Source organism: Netta rufina, assembly GCF_964035555.1.
Source record: "Netta rufina genome assembly, chromosome: 26".
Lineage (NCBI taxonomy): Eukaryota > Metazoa > Chordata > Aves > Anseriformes > Anatidae > Netta > Netta rufina.
Genome location: NC_140150.1, coordinates 3,058,544 through 3,073,222, shown reverse-complemented (window position 1 = coordinate 3,073,222; position 14,679 = coordinate 3,058,544). Strand labels below are relative to the sequence as shown.

The 14,679-nt window shown below is 44.4% G+C and overlaps 1 protein-coding gene across 2 annotated transcripts in view; it reads left to right on the top strand.

Moving 5' to 3' along the window:
* Window positions 1-11,220, top strand: part of IGFN1 (immunoglobulin like and fibronectin type III domain containing 1) — a 34,909-nt gene extending 23,689 nt beyond the window's left edge. For both annotated transcript variants that reach the window (XM_084301989.1, XM_084301990.1), the window contains exons 14-25: window positions 188-312; window positions 1,111-1,252; window positions 1,783-2,079; window positions 2,699-2,998; window positions 3,704-3,877; window positions 4,487-4,615; window positions 5,109-5,411; window positions 6,157-6,245; window positions 7,202-7,397; window positions 7,899-8,198; window positions 8,688-9,014; window positions 10,332-11,220. In XM_084301989.1, coding sequence (XP_084158115.1) covers window positions 188-312; window positions 1,111-1,252; window positions 1,783-2,079; window positions 2,699-2,998; window positions 3,704-3,877; window positions 4,487-4,615; window positions 5,109-5,411; window positions 6,157-6,245; window positions 7,202-7,397; window positions 7,899-8,198; window positions 8,688-9,014; window positions 10,332-10,345 — 2,396 coding nt within the window. In that variant the 3' untranslated portion in view covers window positions 10,346-11,220. The remainder of the gene's footprint in view (window positions 1-187; window positions 313-1,110; window positions 1,253-1,782; window positions 2,080-2,698; window positions 2,999-3,703; window positions 3,878-4,486; window positions 4,616-5,108; window positions 5,412-6,156; window positions 6,246-7,201; window positions 7,398-7,898; window positions 8,199-8,687; window positions 9,015-10,331) is intronic.
* Window positions 11,221-14,679: the final 3,459 nt, after the last annotated feature.

The window sequence follows — 14,679 nt, the reverse complement described above, 5'->3', positions numbered from 1 at the left end:
GTGTTTAACTGATTACTTCTGTATTGCTGATCTGTGCGTTTCGATACCAACAAGAGCAAGTGCTGGATTCTACTACTAGAGTGCCCAAAGGAGGGCTACAAGATGGTGTATAAGATGTGTATATTACTCTCTGTCAGTGTAGGACAGAATTAGCATCTTTCCAACATTTTCTTTTCTGGACACTTAGCACCACGCTGTCATGTCAACAAGCAGTTAATTGATGTCCGAGTCCAGAAAGGGGAACCAGCTGAGCTGTCTTGTGCTGTCAATAAAGAAGATTTGACAGGAACCTGGTTTAAAGATGGATTAAAGGTCGGTGTCCTGTAGCTGCTTTTTTCTTTGGCTATCTGTGCTCTGCTCTCTGGCTCTATGTCTTATTAAGTATCATGTTGAGGTGTCTTTCCCTCTGCCGGTGTTACTATGGTCTCAGCATGGCCCTAGACGACTTCTGCAGGAGCTTGTTTAAGCTAAACTTCCTGTTAGAAACTGACTGAGATTTCTTTGCATTCCTGCTGCAAGATATGTCCATTCTTGCTGACAGCAGGAGGCTTTGTGTTTTCCATTCTTTTTCCATGGGTGAAGATGACATGGGTCTTTTACTTGAAATGGAATCCCTTTTCTTTATTTTGGTGCATGAGAAAAATATGCAAAAAAAAATAAATCTTCAAATGATCTTCAGGCAGGTATAACACCAAAAGTACTCTTTCAAATTAGTGCTTAAAATCAAGTATAGACATCACATTCTATATCCCAAAAGATCATAACAAACTAGTTCAAATTGTGGGATCCATATGATACTGTGGGATTTCCAAGATGTCATCCTTGAGCCTGGGTTAAAGTGTCAGCATTAAGAATAGAAAGTGAAGGTTTGGAGATAATGTTTTAAGATCAGAAGTCAAATTAGAATTACCATTTACTTTAATGGTCTTTGATTCAAGCCTTTGTGGGGAATATGGTGTTGAATTAGTTACCAGATAAGTAATCCCAGAATGTTATTGTAATTAAACACACGACATTCATAAATCATTTCAGTTACATTTCAAAATCCTGCCTGTTTGGATTGTCTTTTTATTTTTTATTAAGCATGGGTCCCTGTGTTTTATCTTGTAGTTAACAAGCATGGATGGAGTCATATTTGAAAAGCAAGGTCTAGTCCACAAACTAATTTTTAGCAAAGTGGAAGATATTCATGCTGGGAAATACAGGTTTGAAGCTGGAGATATAAAAACTGAAGCTTCAATTTTTGTTGAAGGTGAGTGATGCAATACATTCCCTCAGGACCTATAGTTGGTTATTGAGACTTTATTATAATAACCATCAATATGGGGAATGTTTTGTTACTGGTTGGTGCATAAAAATTTAACTAGGGAGCCTTTATGACTAGCTTCTACTACTAACTCAAAGGTTGTGGGTGCACACATATGACTTTATCAAAAGGGATTCTTCATTCTTATATGTGTAATATGTTGCCTACGCAAAACTTGCTACAGTGAAAAGGACAGTATGATATCATGAATACTTTGTGAAAATTATCCTGTAGCAAAGTTGCATGCGTGTGTGTGAAGTGCTGGGTGTAAGAATAAATGTGAAGGTCAATGAGTTTGCAGCATCATGAACTTCGATTTTTCAGGTTGAATAAGTCCCCAAAGAACCAAATAAATATATTTTGGAATATATGTTTGAAATATACAGCAACAATGAACGTAGAGAAGCCCTCCCCTCCAAGGTTGGCCTTATCCTCTTTGAACTGCGTTTTTTAATGAGCTTGTATTATCTGCTTAGATCCTCCACAGGTTGACAAAGTTCTCCTGAAAAACTTAACAAGTGTGCCTACTGTGGCCAAGGCAGGGGAGAATATAAAGATCAAGATCCCTTTTGAAGGCCGGCTGCCAGTCAGAGCAACATGGCTAAAGGACAAAATGGAGCTAGCAGATGACTCAAGGATTCGTCTTGATAAAACAGACACCTATACTATGCTGTCCATCTCCAACACTGAGAGAAAGGACCGTGGGGATTATAAAGTCAGGCTGAAGAATGACAGTGGCATCTTAGATATTGACCTAAAGGTTGAGGTAACAGGTAAGACCCCGTAACATCTACAGTGTCTTTTATTGTAAGGCTTAGGAAGTGGAACCAGTAACGCTGGTCACAATCTTATTTAGGACTATTGGCTATTCCAAGATGAACAAGGCTATGTAATTTTCCAGTAAATTAAGATACAAGCAAAAGTTGTTGACGTGTTTCCTCCCCTTTAATACAAGACGACACAAATCTTGTTTGGTGTTGGACAGCCTCATCAGTTGACTTTTGAATGTTGGGAAATTGTGGAAGACAGGACTACATGCAACAGGCAAACCTATAATCAGATTATCAAGGCCAAATTCCATGTTACCATAAATGTCTCTGCTCTTTTGAAAGATCAGAACTGATGGTGTGCTTTATAAGTGAGCTGTCTTGGTATAATTTGTATGAGAACAATCAGCCCATGGAGCAAGTGCATAGCTTCCTACACCCTTATGAAAAGTTAGAGGAGTGGATGTTTGAAGAGGCAGTTCAGGTGCTTGGCCCTCATTCTGCAACTAGTCATAAGTACCATCAGAAACTGAATGTCCCAGCTGGTGAGCAAGAAACAACGTCTGCTCCAAACCCAGGAGTACATTTGGATCTGGAGCTAACCTGCTTGTGTTCATCTTTTCAGACAAGCCACAACCACCTGCAGGACCCTTGAAAATTTTAGAAAGCTCTGCAAATGACATCACGATTCAGTGGAAACCCCCGAAGGATGATGGGGGCAAACCAGTGCAAAGCTATATTGTTGAGAGGCAGGAGGTAGGCAAGGGCGACTGGGTGGCTCTTGCAGAAACCCCCAGGAGCTGTACTACTTTCACTACCAACAAAGTGGAACGAGACATGAGCTACTACTTCAGGGTGAGGGCTGTGAATGCAGAGGGAACCAGCGATGCACTGGAATCAGAGGAAGTAAAGGCTGTCAGTAAAGGTAAGGAATAACTTTTTTGTAACTGTTTTCTGCAACCCTACTGGAAATTATCAAAGCTGACATGAATGGAAACTCGCTGCATTTTGGATGTTGCTACAGATCTAAACCTGAATCATGGCTGTGAACTCTTCACAAAAATCTGTGCTTGCCAGTTGTAGCCTGGGATACATTAAAAAAATAAAAAGCATGGCCAGCAGATCAACGGAGATGGAGTACTGCATCCAGCTCTGAGGTCCCCAGCACAAGAGAGATGTGGACCTGTTAGAGCAGGTCCAGAGGAGGTCCATGAAAATGATCAGAGGGCAGGAAGTACCTCGACTATGAAGAAAGGCTGGGAGAACTGGGGTTGTTTGGCGTGGAGGAGAGGACTTTGGGGAGACTTTGTTGCAGACTCTCAGTGGTTGAAGGGGGCTTGTGGGAAGGAAGGAGAGAGACTTTTTGCAAGGTCATGTAGTTATAGGGCAAAAGGTAGTGGTATTGAATTGAAAGAGGGTGGATTTTAGATGAGACGTAAGGAAAAAATTCTGTGCTTATGAGGGTGGTGAGGCACTGGAACTGGTTGCCCAAAGAAGTTACGGATGCCCTATTGTTTTCAAAGCACTTCCATATAAATACATTGGGGAAACTTGGAAGAAGAAATAACTCAGAACACTTCCTTATTTTGCAAGTGTATCTGCTAATAATGAAACACTGTTCTCTTTCCAGCTACACCTGGTGCCCCAGAACCCCCTGAGATCATCAGTGTCAGCAAAGACACTATCACAATCTCCTGGAAAACACCTCGTAGAACTGGCAGCTCCCGAATCGTGGGATACATCGTTCAAAAACGCAAGAAGGGTACCATGACCTGGGTGCCAGTCAACAGTGTGCCCATAGCAGGTAGGTAGCTTACTTAAATCCTGGAACAAGATGGAAGACTTGAAAAAAGCCATAAGTTCAGCTGGGTTCAGAAGGTAACATGCTTTGCAGTGTTGCTGCCTTCCAACTCCTCTTCAATCTCTGGAACTGAAGTCTTAATTTCGTGTGCAGAACTACTGTCCTTAATCCTCATGCTAAGAACTAGGCAGGCAGGAACTCAGAAATGCAGGGAAGGTAAAGAAACACAAGTGATATAAATAAGCTCCTAAATGTATTTGGGCTATAGTTATCAATTATCCATCAGGTGCAGACTAGGACCTCTTACCTGGTAGTACAGAAGAGTTTAGGTTTATATCATGAGGAAAAACAATGGATATTCTTTCTGTAACTTAATAGCTCTCAGAGTTTGTTTGTTTTGAAAGAGAATACAATGAACACATCACAGTAGTATGTATACACTAGGATAGTGAAGGGCAAGGGAACTGGAGACAGCGGTGGAGACATACGTGGCTCCTCAGAATTACGCAATCTGTAGTTTGCATGGATGCAGTAAAGTAGAACATTGTTGTCTTGCCACTTCTTGTTGGGGTACTCCTCACCCGAGCCAACATGCTTGTTTTCATTCTGCAGATAAGAAGCTGAAAATGACCGATCTCAAGAAGGGTCTGCAGTATGAATTTTGTGTGGCAGCTGTCAATGCTTCTGGTGTAGGAGATATCAGCGCACCGTCACAGCCTGTCTTTGCTCGAGATTCCATGAGTAAGTGAACAGTTGCTATCCTTCTGGCTTGGGAATATGTAAAGCTGAATGTAGACTGGGGATGTCATTGCACAGGCGATGTTTGTAAGTACTTTGTAAAAGTATATGAAGACAAAGATCAAATAATTGGGGAATGTTTCACGGCTGAGAATCGTTTATCTTCCTGAGGGAGGAATGGAAGGGTTTACTGTGTGATGTTTCAGTTAAGATATGACAGATGCCCTGTGCAGGAGCTATGTGGTGTGGAGAGAGATTCAGGGTGGGTTGCAGACCATTTCAAGATTGTTGCAGACTGTACTGCATGGCTCACTGGAGCAGGCACCTATATCCAGGTTTGAAGAACTGGGACAAAATGGAGGCAAGAAAACAGGGTTATCTAGTGCACTGCAAGAATATTGGGGATCCCAGGAAGTGACTGAAAAGCTGGGGGTGGGTGGGGAGAAGTGTAGCAGGAATACTAGAAAAATAGTGTAAATAAAATTTATCTTTTCAGAACCTCCAGGTCAAGTGAGGGACCTCGCAGTAACCAGCACTGACAGCACTAGTGTCACCCTAACATGGAAGAGACCCGAAGCAAAAGATGGGAATGATGTAAAAGGCTACGATGTGGAGATACGGTCTTCTAACAACCTCGACTGGACCAAATGCAATGTTCTTCCTATAGAGGTGACCACTTACACAGTTAAAGGCCTGCAAAACAAGGAGCTATACTTCTTACGTGTGAGAGCCCTCAATGACTGTGGCCCAGGAGAAGCTGCAGAGCTTGAAGCTTTCATCGAAGCCGATTCCACTGTTGGTAAGTCTAGTGGGCTGCTTTCAGCATGAGCAAGATTGTTCTGTAGGTAACAAGATGAAGGCAAGATCTGTAGGTGGCTGTGATGATTTTCTTTAAAGTCCCAGGCTGTAGCACAGGGACAAGTACTACATTGCCCTTCTAGAATGTTATTTGGTTACCTCATCAAGAAATTCTAAAGGTAAAACTGTATAACAGACTGTGTTTAGCTCCTGTTATTACTATACAAGAACCCTCAAAACTGTATTTCTATATGGATTTACATTTTGCCCCCCACACCCCGCCATGGAGCTATGCCAAAGCGATGATCACCAGACAGAAGCCACATATGTTACATGGATGTTTTTTGTTTGTTTGTTTGTATATTTTTTTTAATTGAGAAATAGAGTTTTCGGTTTATTATTTTAGACAAGAGATCCATCATGTCATGGGTTGAAGTGTATCAAAGAGCAAATTTATCCATGATTGAGATATCACACGTATACAAACACTGTTGTAAATGTAGTTTAACATCCTTCTCTCTCATATAGTCTTAGTGCTAAATAAACAATAATAACATTTGAAAGGTGTAATGGCTAGCAAGAAACTTTGGTAGTGAATCAAGGAGCTTTTTTTCGATAGTACCCCACTGAGTTTATCAACAGCCTGCAGACTACCTGTTGGAAAGGCTAGCACATGCATATGAGTTTGTCAGCCAATGACTGTGTCATAACATACAACGTTTTGTTGCAATCACTGTCTTTTCCAGTTTCTCCCAGGTTCTTAATAGATGATACAGTGAAAAATTTCCTGATTATAAAAGCAGGAAATACTATCCGAGTAAATATTCCTTTCGAGGTAAGTTTTCAAACGTAATTCAGAAATTCCCATCTTTTTTTTTGTATATCAGTAGTAGACATGAAAATTGAGCTATTGTTTTCTTGGTGTGAAATTTTGCTTACAAGACACTCAGCAAATCCTTTAACCTGCCTGTGCTGTGTATACTTTCTGTATGAGGAAAACGACAACAAGAATTCAGCTGTCACGCTTGGTCTTAGTGGTTTATGAGACTGTGGTTACGCAGTAACCTCAGCAAATAAAGCACTTGTAATGCTGTCCTTCCAACTTCCTCAGTATTATCTCAATCTAGTACTGATCCGTCATACCTAGTTTAAAAATCAGTCGATTTCCCTCCATCTCCCTCAGAAGTCATTGGGGTAGCTTTTGTAGCAACATCCTTGTGACTGTCTTACTAAACAGCAGGACTTAAGCCCTATTCCTTGAAAAATAGGCTTTTTACAGAAGCCATGTCTGCTTTGACATAAGCTTGGAACAACACAGGTTAAGCCTAGGTTCTCAGGAAAAAGCTGATGAAGGCAAAGTGTGCTTATTTCCTGGTCTTGCTCCAACTCATCTGCTCCTTTGGAGTATGGAGACCAAAGATGGAAGAATAGAAATTAACACTTTGAGGATGTTTTTATTTTTCTTTCCTTTAAAAACAGCAGATATTTTTTAAAGTAGAAAATGTTAACTACTGATGTCATCTGTTTTTGCCCTAGCACGCCTTGTTCGATATAGGTATTCCTGAGCACCTTAGTACAATGATGTTCTTACAGGAGATAGAAAGAAAAACTTGCAGAGGAACTCTTGAGCAGCTCTGTATCCAGGGCTCTTAGATCCATCTCTGGTACTTGTGTATGTTGCACATCTATGCAACACATTTGAGTATTTGGGACAAAATAATGAAGCTGTAGATGTAAAGATATAATTTAGAGGCAAAGCAGGTGGACTGTAACTGGTACTATTCTTCACAGGCATCTCCAGATCCAGAGGTGACCTGGTTAAAGGATGGGCTTCTCCTTTCAAACCGGGCTACAATAAGCACCAAAGATGGTACCTCCCAGCTGCTGATTAAAGCAGCTGAGCTGACTGACAGCGGCACCTACACCATTGAGCTCAAGAATGGGTCAGGGAAAAGAGAAACATTCAGCTTCCAAGTTCAAGTTACAGGTAAGTCACTAGCATGTGTATTTAAGTATAAGCACATATGCATGTGTACAGATTTACAGTCGGTAGTGAACTGAGTTCAGCACAGTGAGCTCTGATGTGGTTAAGCAATGCAGGCACCAGGAGAATGAATACAATTCTCCATAAGATGCAGTCTGTCCGCTATGTGGTATCACTTGGCCCAGCCTGCCCAACAGATTAATCTACTGATTAGGAATAGACCTGGCTACCAGAGTGACTGCTTAAAGAGATAAGGTCATGCAGATGAATAGTGTAAACCACAGGAGAGAGGCTCATGCACTTTTTAATGGTCTGAGCTTGGTCAGTAGCAGGCTGTATAACCTTAATTCATAGCTAGAACAACTCTTTAAGCTGTCTCATTAAGAGGTGAAAAGGTTTAGCTGTACCAACCCTCACCTCTTCCCTCTGTCTATAAAGAGGCTGTGGGTCTAATGCAGCAGAAGTTTCCCTACATCTTTAATATTACTTGTCTTAATCTGACAGATATCCCACAAAACCCTGGACCTATTCTACTGCAAGAGAATGTGCCAAATGCAGTGACAGTAACCTGGGAGCCATCAGCATCTGAGAAATGGGAAAGCAATCTCTACTATACGGTTCTGAAACGTGAATCACAGAAGGGCGTGTGGCACGTGGTGGGTGACCTGATCTACACCAACAAATTCACATACACCAAAGTGATCCCAGGCCGGGACTACTACTTTAGGGTTGTGGCAAAAAATGAGTTGGGATCCAGTGGTCCATCTGAAACTGTGCAGCCTTGGAGAATTAAAAAAACAAAGGGTAAAACAGCTTTTACGTATAGCTATCTGTGTAACAATGTTGTTGTGCTTTGTTCCTGTTATTGTTTCTAACACACTATATTGAAATAGATCTCTCCTCCTGTTAGTATTTATTTGCCCAAAATAAGAGTGCATAAAAATAACCTAAGAAATCCCAGTTTGGCAGGGAAGGATCGCCCTTTTTGCACACACATTGTTGCAAACCAGATAGAACCTTTACTTCCAGCCCTTATTAACAGATAATTTGTAACAGAATTAGTATCCAGCAAAATCTAAGGCGTAAGTTTTGCAGAAACTCAAGCTTCTGACTTCGAGGTTAAGTTCTGACCAATTTGAGAAGAAACACAGATTACAGTCCACAGGTGTCTGGGGTCTCTGGCTATTTGCAGTGCAGAATGGCATGTGTTAAGTCCTTTGATTTCCTTGACTTCTATCTGAACATGAAGCAGTATCTGAGTTTGTATGTTGCTTTGTGTTTTTTTTTTACCAGCTGAAGTTCATATCAGACCACAGAAATACAGAGGAGTTAATCAAAACCAGCCCCCGAGATTCCTCGTCCCGTTGAAGCCTCATGTGGTGACTACTGGGAGTGAATGCCGTATGAGCTGTGCCGTTGCAGGCCATCCACCTCCAAAGATCACTTGGTATAAGGACAGTAGAGACCTCTCCAGCGATCCTGCCTATTTTGGCACAAATGACTTTGGTGTCTGCTCCCTGGTGATCCAAGGGGTCTCAAAAGCTGATGAAGGAGAATACATGGTTGAAGCCGCCAATGAATTGGGCCGTGTGTTCAGCAGAGCCTTCCTCGCTATTAAAGGTAACAATCTTTAATACTTCTTTTCTTTCCTCCTGTATTCTGAAGATACATATCATTGCTGTCAAGATGCCTTAAAAATGGTAGTCATACAGCTTTATTTACTGACAGGAGCGATCTCCTATGAGACTGTGTGCGTTTGGCCTGCTTTATAGAATTTTTAGTTTACCTAAGTGATCACTTGAAACAGGTGTGAGAAGGCAGATATGAAAAACTCTTGATTTCTACATGAGCCCCGAGACCTTGCTTGATCTTGAGAAAAACTTTTAGAAAGAAATATCCCATCTTTAATAAGATGTGGTTAAACCCAGCAGGCAGCGAAGCATCACACAGCTTTTTGTTCACTCTTCACCAGTGGGATGGGGAAGAGAATCAGAAAAAAGGTAAAACTCACAGGTTGAAATAAAGACAGTTTAATTGGATAGAAAAAGAAGGTTAAAATAATAATAGTAATAATAAAAGAATATACAAAACAAGTGATGCACAATGCAATTGCTCCCAGTCTGCTGGCCAATGCCCAGCCAGTCCCTGAGCAGCAGCAGCAGCAGCTCCCCCAGCCAACTCCCCCAGTTTTCTTGCTGAGCATGACAACATATAGTATGGAACATCCCTTTGGCCAGTTTGGATCAGGTATTCTGGGTTTGTGTCACCCCAGCTTCTTGTGCACCTCCAACCTCCTCACTGGCAAGGTGATGTGAGAAGTTGGACAGTCCTTGACTTAGTGTAAGCACTGCTCACAACAACATCGATGTGTTAGCAACATTATTTTTCTCCTAAATCCCAAACATGTCACCATACCAGCCACTGTGAAGAAACTTAACTTTATCCCAGTCCAAACCAGACCATATGATAACATCTAGGTTAGATTTCTCTGCAGTGCAGGATAAAAGATTTGTGCAATAGCCATGCTAGGTGAAGCAGGAAGGAAGAAGGCCAAAGGCAATGAGAAAGGAAGACAGAGAGCAGTTAAATGTAAGTTGAACAGGGTCATTGAGGATTCTCGCATGAATGCAGAATGAGTGTAGCTGGCTGAGGATGAGCATCTGGTGAATATACTTATGGGTAAATATCACTAGCATTTTCCTCGGTTCATTATGAAACATCCTTTACTTTAAGTCAAATATTTTCATTTTAATGCAATTCAAGACACCTCAGTAGAACTATATGAATGGAGAAACAGGTTAATTAGATCCCTGTAATGCTTTTTCAGACATTGATCCTCTTGACCCTGTAACTTTTCAGGTTTCCCTTTCAGTATACCTTTCAAGTTGTCTTCTGTGACAAAATTTTGCTCTACTTCTCTCTTTCTCTTATTTTCAGACTCCTCCCTGTAGCACGAACTTCCTGAAAACTCCTCTGCACTCCTATGTGAATGAGAAGGTTTTCATTGAGAACTGGCTTTGTACAAAGGCTACATATTTATTTTCAGATGTCCATTATAGTCTGAGTGTTTTCCAGATCCAATAGTTGCATTTTGAACCTGATGCTGCATTGTAGTCAAAATGGGGGAAAAAAAGCTTTAAGAGAATTGCATCTTTTCATAATGATTGTGGCTTTCCACTACCACCCTTAAAACACAGATGAGAGCTTCAGGAACACAGAAGATGAGAGGAAATATAATTGGCCAAAATGAAACTTTGGATGGAAAACAGATGTGAGAGACCATTCTGCCACAGCACTCACTTGCTGTCAGGCTGCTGCAAGAACACTTCATGACAGCAGATCTCTGCGAAGCTGGCCTTTTGGCCTGTGGCTTTCTACTCCAGAGCACTCATTTTGGATTTCACCTAACTCTCAGCAGGTTTCCTACTTCTGGTAGAAGCAGTTGTGCATGTATTCTACTACCAGTCGCAGCTATGTATATTATTTCCCTTAACCTCTGAGTTGAGGAGTATCTGTCTACTAGCTTTATCTAGGCAAGAGAAATTCTCAGATGAGGCTAACACAAGGTAGTGCTACTGGCAGTGAAAATGCACTGATGAGAATGAATGGAAATCTAGAACCCGTTACATTTGTTTGAGCAGATCAATGCTGCACTTAAAGCTATTGTAGCAAGTGCCATAAAAAAAGGATGCAGCAGTGCTGAACTACCATGTTAGTGTCACCTTTGAAATGTAGCTGCTCCGTAAATGTTCTTTTTGTTTATATTTTGTACAATGTTGTACAGACATGACAACCATGAAATTAAACTATAGTTCAGTAAAATCTACCACGTGTGAGTGGTTATTTTGGTAGAAGCCCGGGCAGTTCCCTGCATGCTCAGGTAAGGGGAATGAACATGGGCAGTCAGCAAGAGAAGCTGGTGAGTGAGCTGGTTTGAGTCAGTGGACTACAGCAATGTGGTGCCTCCTTTCCCTGGAATTAACTTCCAAAGTGGAAGAGCAGGCACTGCTGGGGGGTATGGCCTCGAGTATGTGATGAAAGATCCTGTTAGGGCAGAAAGCAAGCCCTCATGCAGGAGTCTTCCTCAGCGTAGGTGTGTTTGGTGCATCTGGCTGAATTGCAGCAAGAAGAACGCTGACTTCTGTGGTCTTCAGTGACTTGGAGGATACAATCTGGTCAGTTGATAAATCAGCAGTGCCTTTCAGTGCTATTTTCTGAGGCCTTTCCACATGAAGCCTTTGAACATCCTCTTTTGGAAGGATGACTCTTTTTATCTGCAGGGGATTCACAGCCCATCCTCCTGGCTGGGCAAGATGGGGATGGATTGACTCTGGGCAGCACTTGGAGCAAGAGCTGCCCACTTCTACACCCCTCACCTGGAGCTGGCTGTTGCAGGAGGGGATTTGGATTGTCTCAAGGGATGGCCGTGCTGGGCAGGGAGAGGCAGCCTCCATCCGTGCTCCTCCCTGACTGCACAGCCAGTCCCATCCCTCCATCTCCAGGGAGAGGTGCTATAGGACTGCACAGCCCTCCAGGGACTGTGCAGAGAGGGTTTTCCAGAGTCTGCAGGCCAGCAATACCAGCTTCTTCAGAAGCTTGAGACACTTCAGAGCCCTGCCATCCTCCACAAGGCTGTTAAAAGAGCTGCCATTGGCATGTCTTACCACTTCTTAAATTGCTGGACTTCCTGGATGATGAGATCAGAGCAGGAGTAGCCGTATGTTCAAGGGTCCCGTGGCAGTCTCAGCCCCAAATCCTTGAGGATGGTGCCCTGCTGTAGTTTCTCATAGCTTTGATCAACATCACCACATCTGCTTCCCGAGCCTGTCTTCCCCTCTGCTCCTACATGGAGTCCAGGTGCTGTTCTGGAGACGCAGTTCAGGAGGCAGCTGCTGTGTTGTGTCACAGCTCCTGGGGGCAGCCTGCCGGGGAGAGCACAGCCATGGCTAGCCTCTTGCATGCCCTGCTGTGTTCCCTTCATGCCATGCTCTCAGCTCTGGCAGCGTGGCTGCAGAATGGGGAGCTCTGGCTGAGGTCTGATTTGTGTGGGCCAAGCCCTGTGCTCAGTACCCCATGGGCAGCATTGTGCACTGCAGCAGGACAGGGGCTGGGGTTTCACCTAGGTCCAGCTCCATGTCCTGTTCCAGATAGGAGAACTCAAGGTCTAACTCCTTCAGGCTGCTTTCAGTCTCCTGTGCCTCCCTTCTTTTTCTCAATCCCAGGTAAGAGCTATTTTTTCTCTCTTTTCTACTGGTTCCCATTCCCTGTCGAGTACCCTACGAATTGGCAAGCAGGGTGTGAAAGAGCTGGTGCTTGCCATCCCCAGCCCAACCTCGCAGCGTGTTGCAGCCATGGGCCGTCCTATCCGTGTAATTGCACTGGAATTTTGGGGGGAACAGCTGGCTTTTGTGATGGGGATGAATTTGGCAGTGATCATACAGCATTGCCCATTTCTGCAGGAGGCAGCCCTAGAACAGAGCATCCTGTAACACCTGCACCAGCCTGGGCAGGGAAGGATGCTTTGTGCCGGAGGATGCTGGTTTGGGTGGTGTCCCTCCTGGGGAGGCTGAGCAAGGACCCAAAGGGGTGGCTTGCAGGAGGGGGTGGCTCTGTGGTGGGTCAGAGCCGGGGATGGGATGGCCTCAGAGATGCTGGGAGCAGGGGGAGGCTGAGGATGGGTGTGCACAGCTTGCTGGGTGTGGAGGTACAGAGGAGCTGCTCTGCAGATCACCTCTGCTTCTTTTGTTGAAGAGAAATAAAAGGAAGCAGATCTCTTCCTCCACCAGGTCCCTCTGGGGAAGGGCGGACATGGGGTGGGATGGAGGACGAGCTGGACACGTTGCTTTCTGACTGTCTTGGATCTGCTCTGGCTGCAGCTTCCTCCCCTGGTGTACTGGGACAGCCCGTGGGCAGGGACAATGCTCCCAACAGGGGCTGCTCTACTTCTGCTGCGTTCCCAGTCCTAATCCATCACCCATGCGGGTCTGGGATACTGCGGGTTGTGCAGGTGTCTTCACCCTGTCTCTCTGGCCCTGGAGGTCCCTTATGCAGTCTGTCGGTACCTTTTGAGCTCTAACCTTCTTTCTGCATTAGCACAGGCAGTCTGTTGATGGGTTGGAGGGGTGCAGGCACCGACAGCTAACGTTGTCTGGGTTTGTCACCCTTAAATACTCTCTGACGCCTGGCTGAAGCTCTGCTGCAACTGCAAATGTGAAGAAGTAAAACTGGACACGTCTGGAGTATTTCTAAACCCGCCGCAATCAGGCCATGTATCAGCAGTGATTCAGCATCTGATGGGAGTCCAGCAGCTGCCCAGTCTCAGCGGAGCGTTTGCTGTGATTTAGGCGGTGGGTGCGAAGCTCACCCAGCAGGGCACTTCCCAGGCACGCTCTTTGTGATGCCACGCTCACAACAGAGCTGTCCGAGCGGCTTCTGTTTGTAGGCACTTTTCCTGTGGGCAGCACATCGAGATGCGCAAGCTGCTCAAGCCGTGTCTCAGCCCGAGGGGAGCTGTTGGGAACGCTGGCAGGGCAAAGCCGGATGGAGGTGTTGACCAGACCGTGTTTTCCTGCCTAATCTTACTTCTGGGCCTGATAAGATGAAAGAAAAAAACACCACCACAGCAGGGAGGATGTTGTTAGCTGCTCGCTGCTGAAGTCAGGTGAGGTGAGCGCAGCGAGGACTGGATCTCCATCTCTTACCACTCAGCGTGGTCTGTGGGCCCTGGGCATGCCATGAAACCAAGCGCTGCTCTATCTGATGGAGCTCACCAGGATTCCAGGAGCTTTATTTTAAGCCAAGACACGCAGGCAGCACCAGCTGGTAAAGGAGGATGCTGTGTGTGTTGGGGTTCTCTGACAGCAGCCTCGGGAGGTGCCTTGGTTCACGGAAGAGATCTTGTTAAGCCATGAGGAGCTGGGGGTTTTACACAAAGATAAGGAAGTCATTTGAACATCTGTGCAGCTCATTTGCTATACTTGTTGTACAAAGGTTCATCAGAGACCTTCAGCTTCACCCCTTTCTCTCTGCCCAGCCCCGGTGCCTCCAGAAGGGGTCAGACCTACCTGATGAGCTCAACCAAAAAGGACCATGGTGGAATGAGACCCAGCTGAACTTGCCCAGGTTAGCAATCTGTAATGCACTTGCACTGGCTGACGCCTGCTTCCCTGAGCCTTGCCAGTGACACTGGCTCCTCCTCACCCTCGGCAGGCACAGCCTTCTCCAGCAGATGCACATTTACATGACAGACCCAGAGGCACTGACCTATGAAGTCCTGTTACCCTGC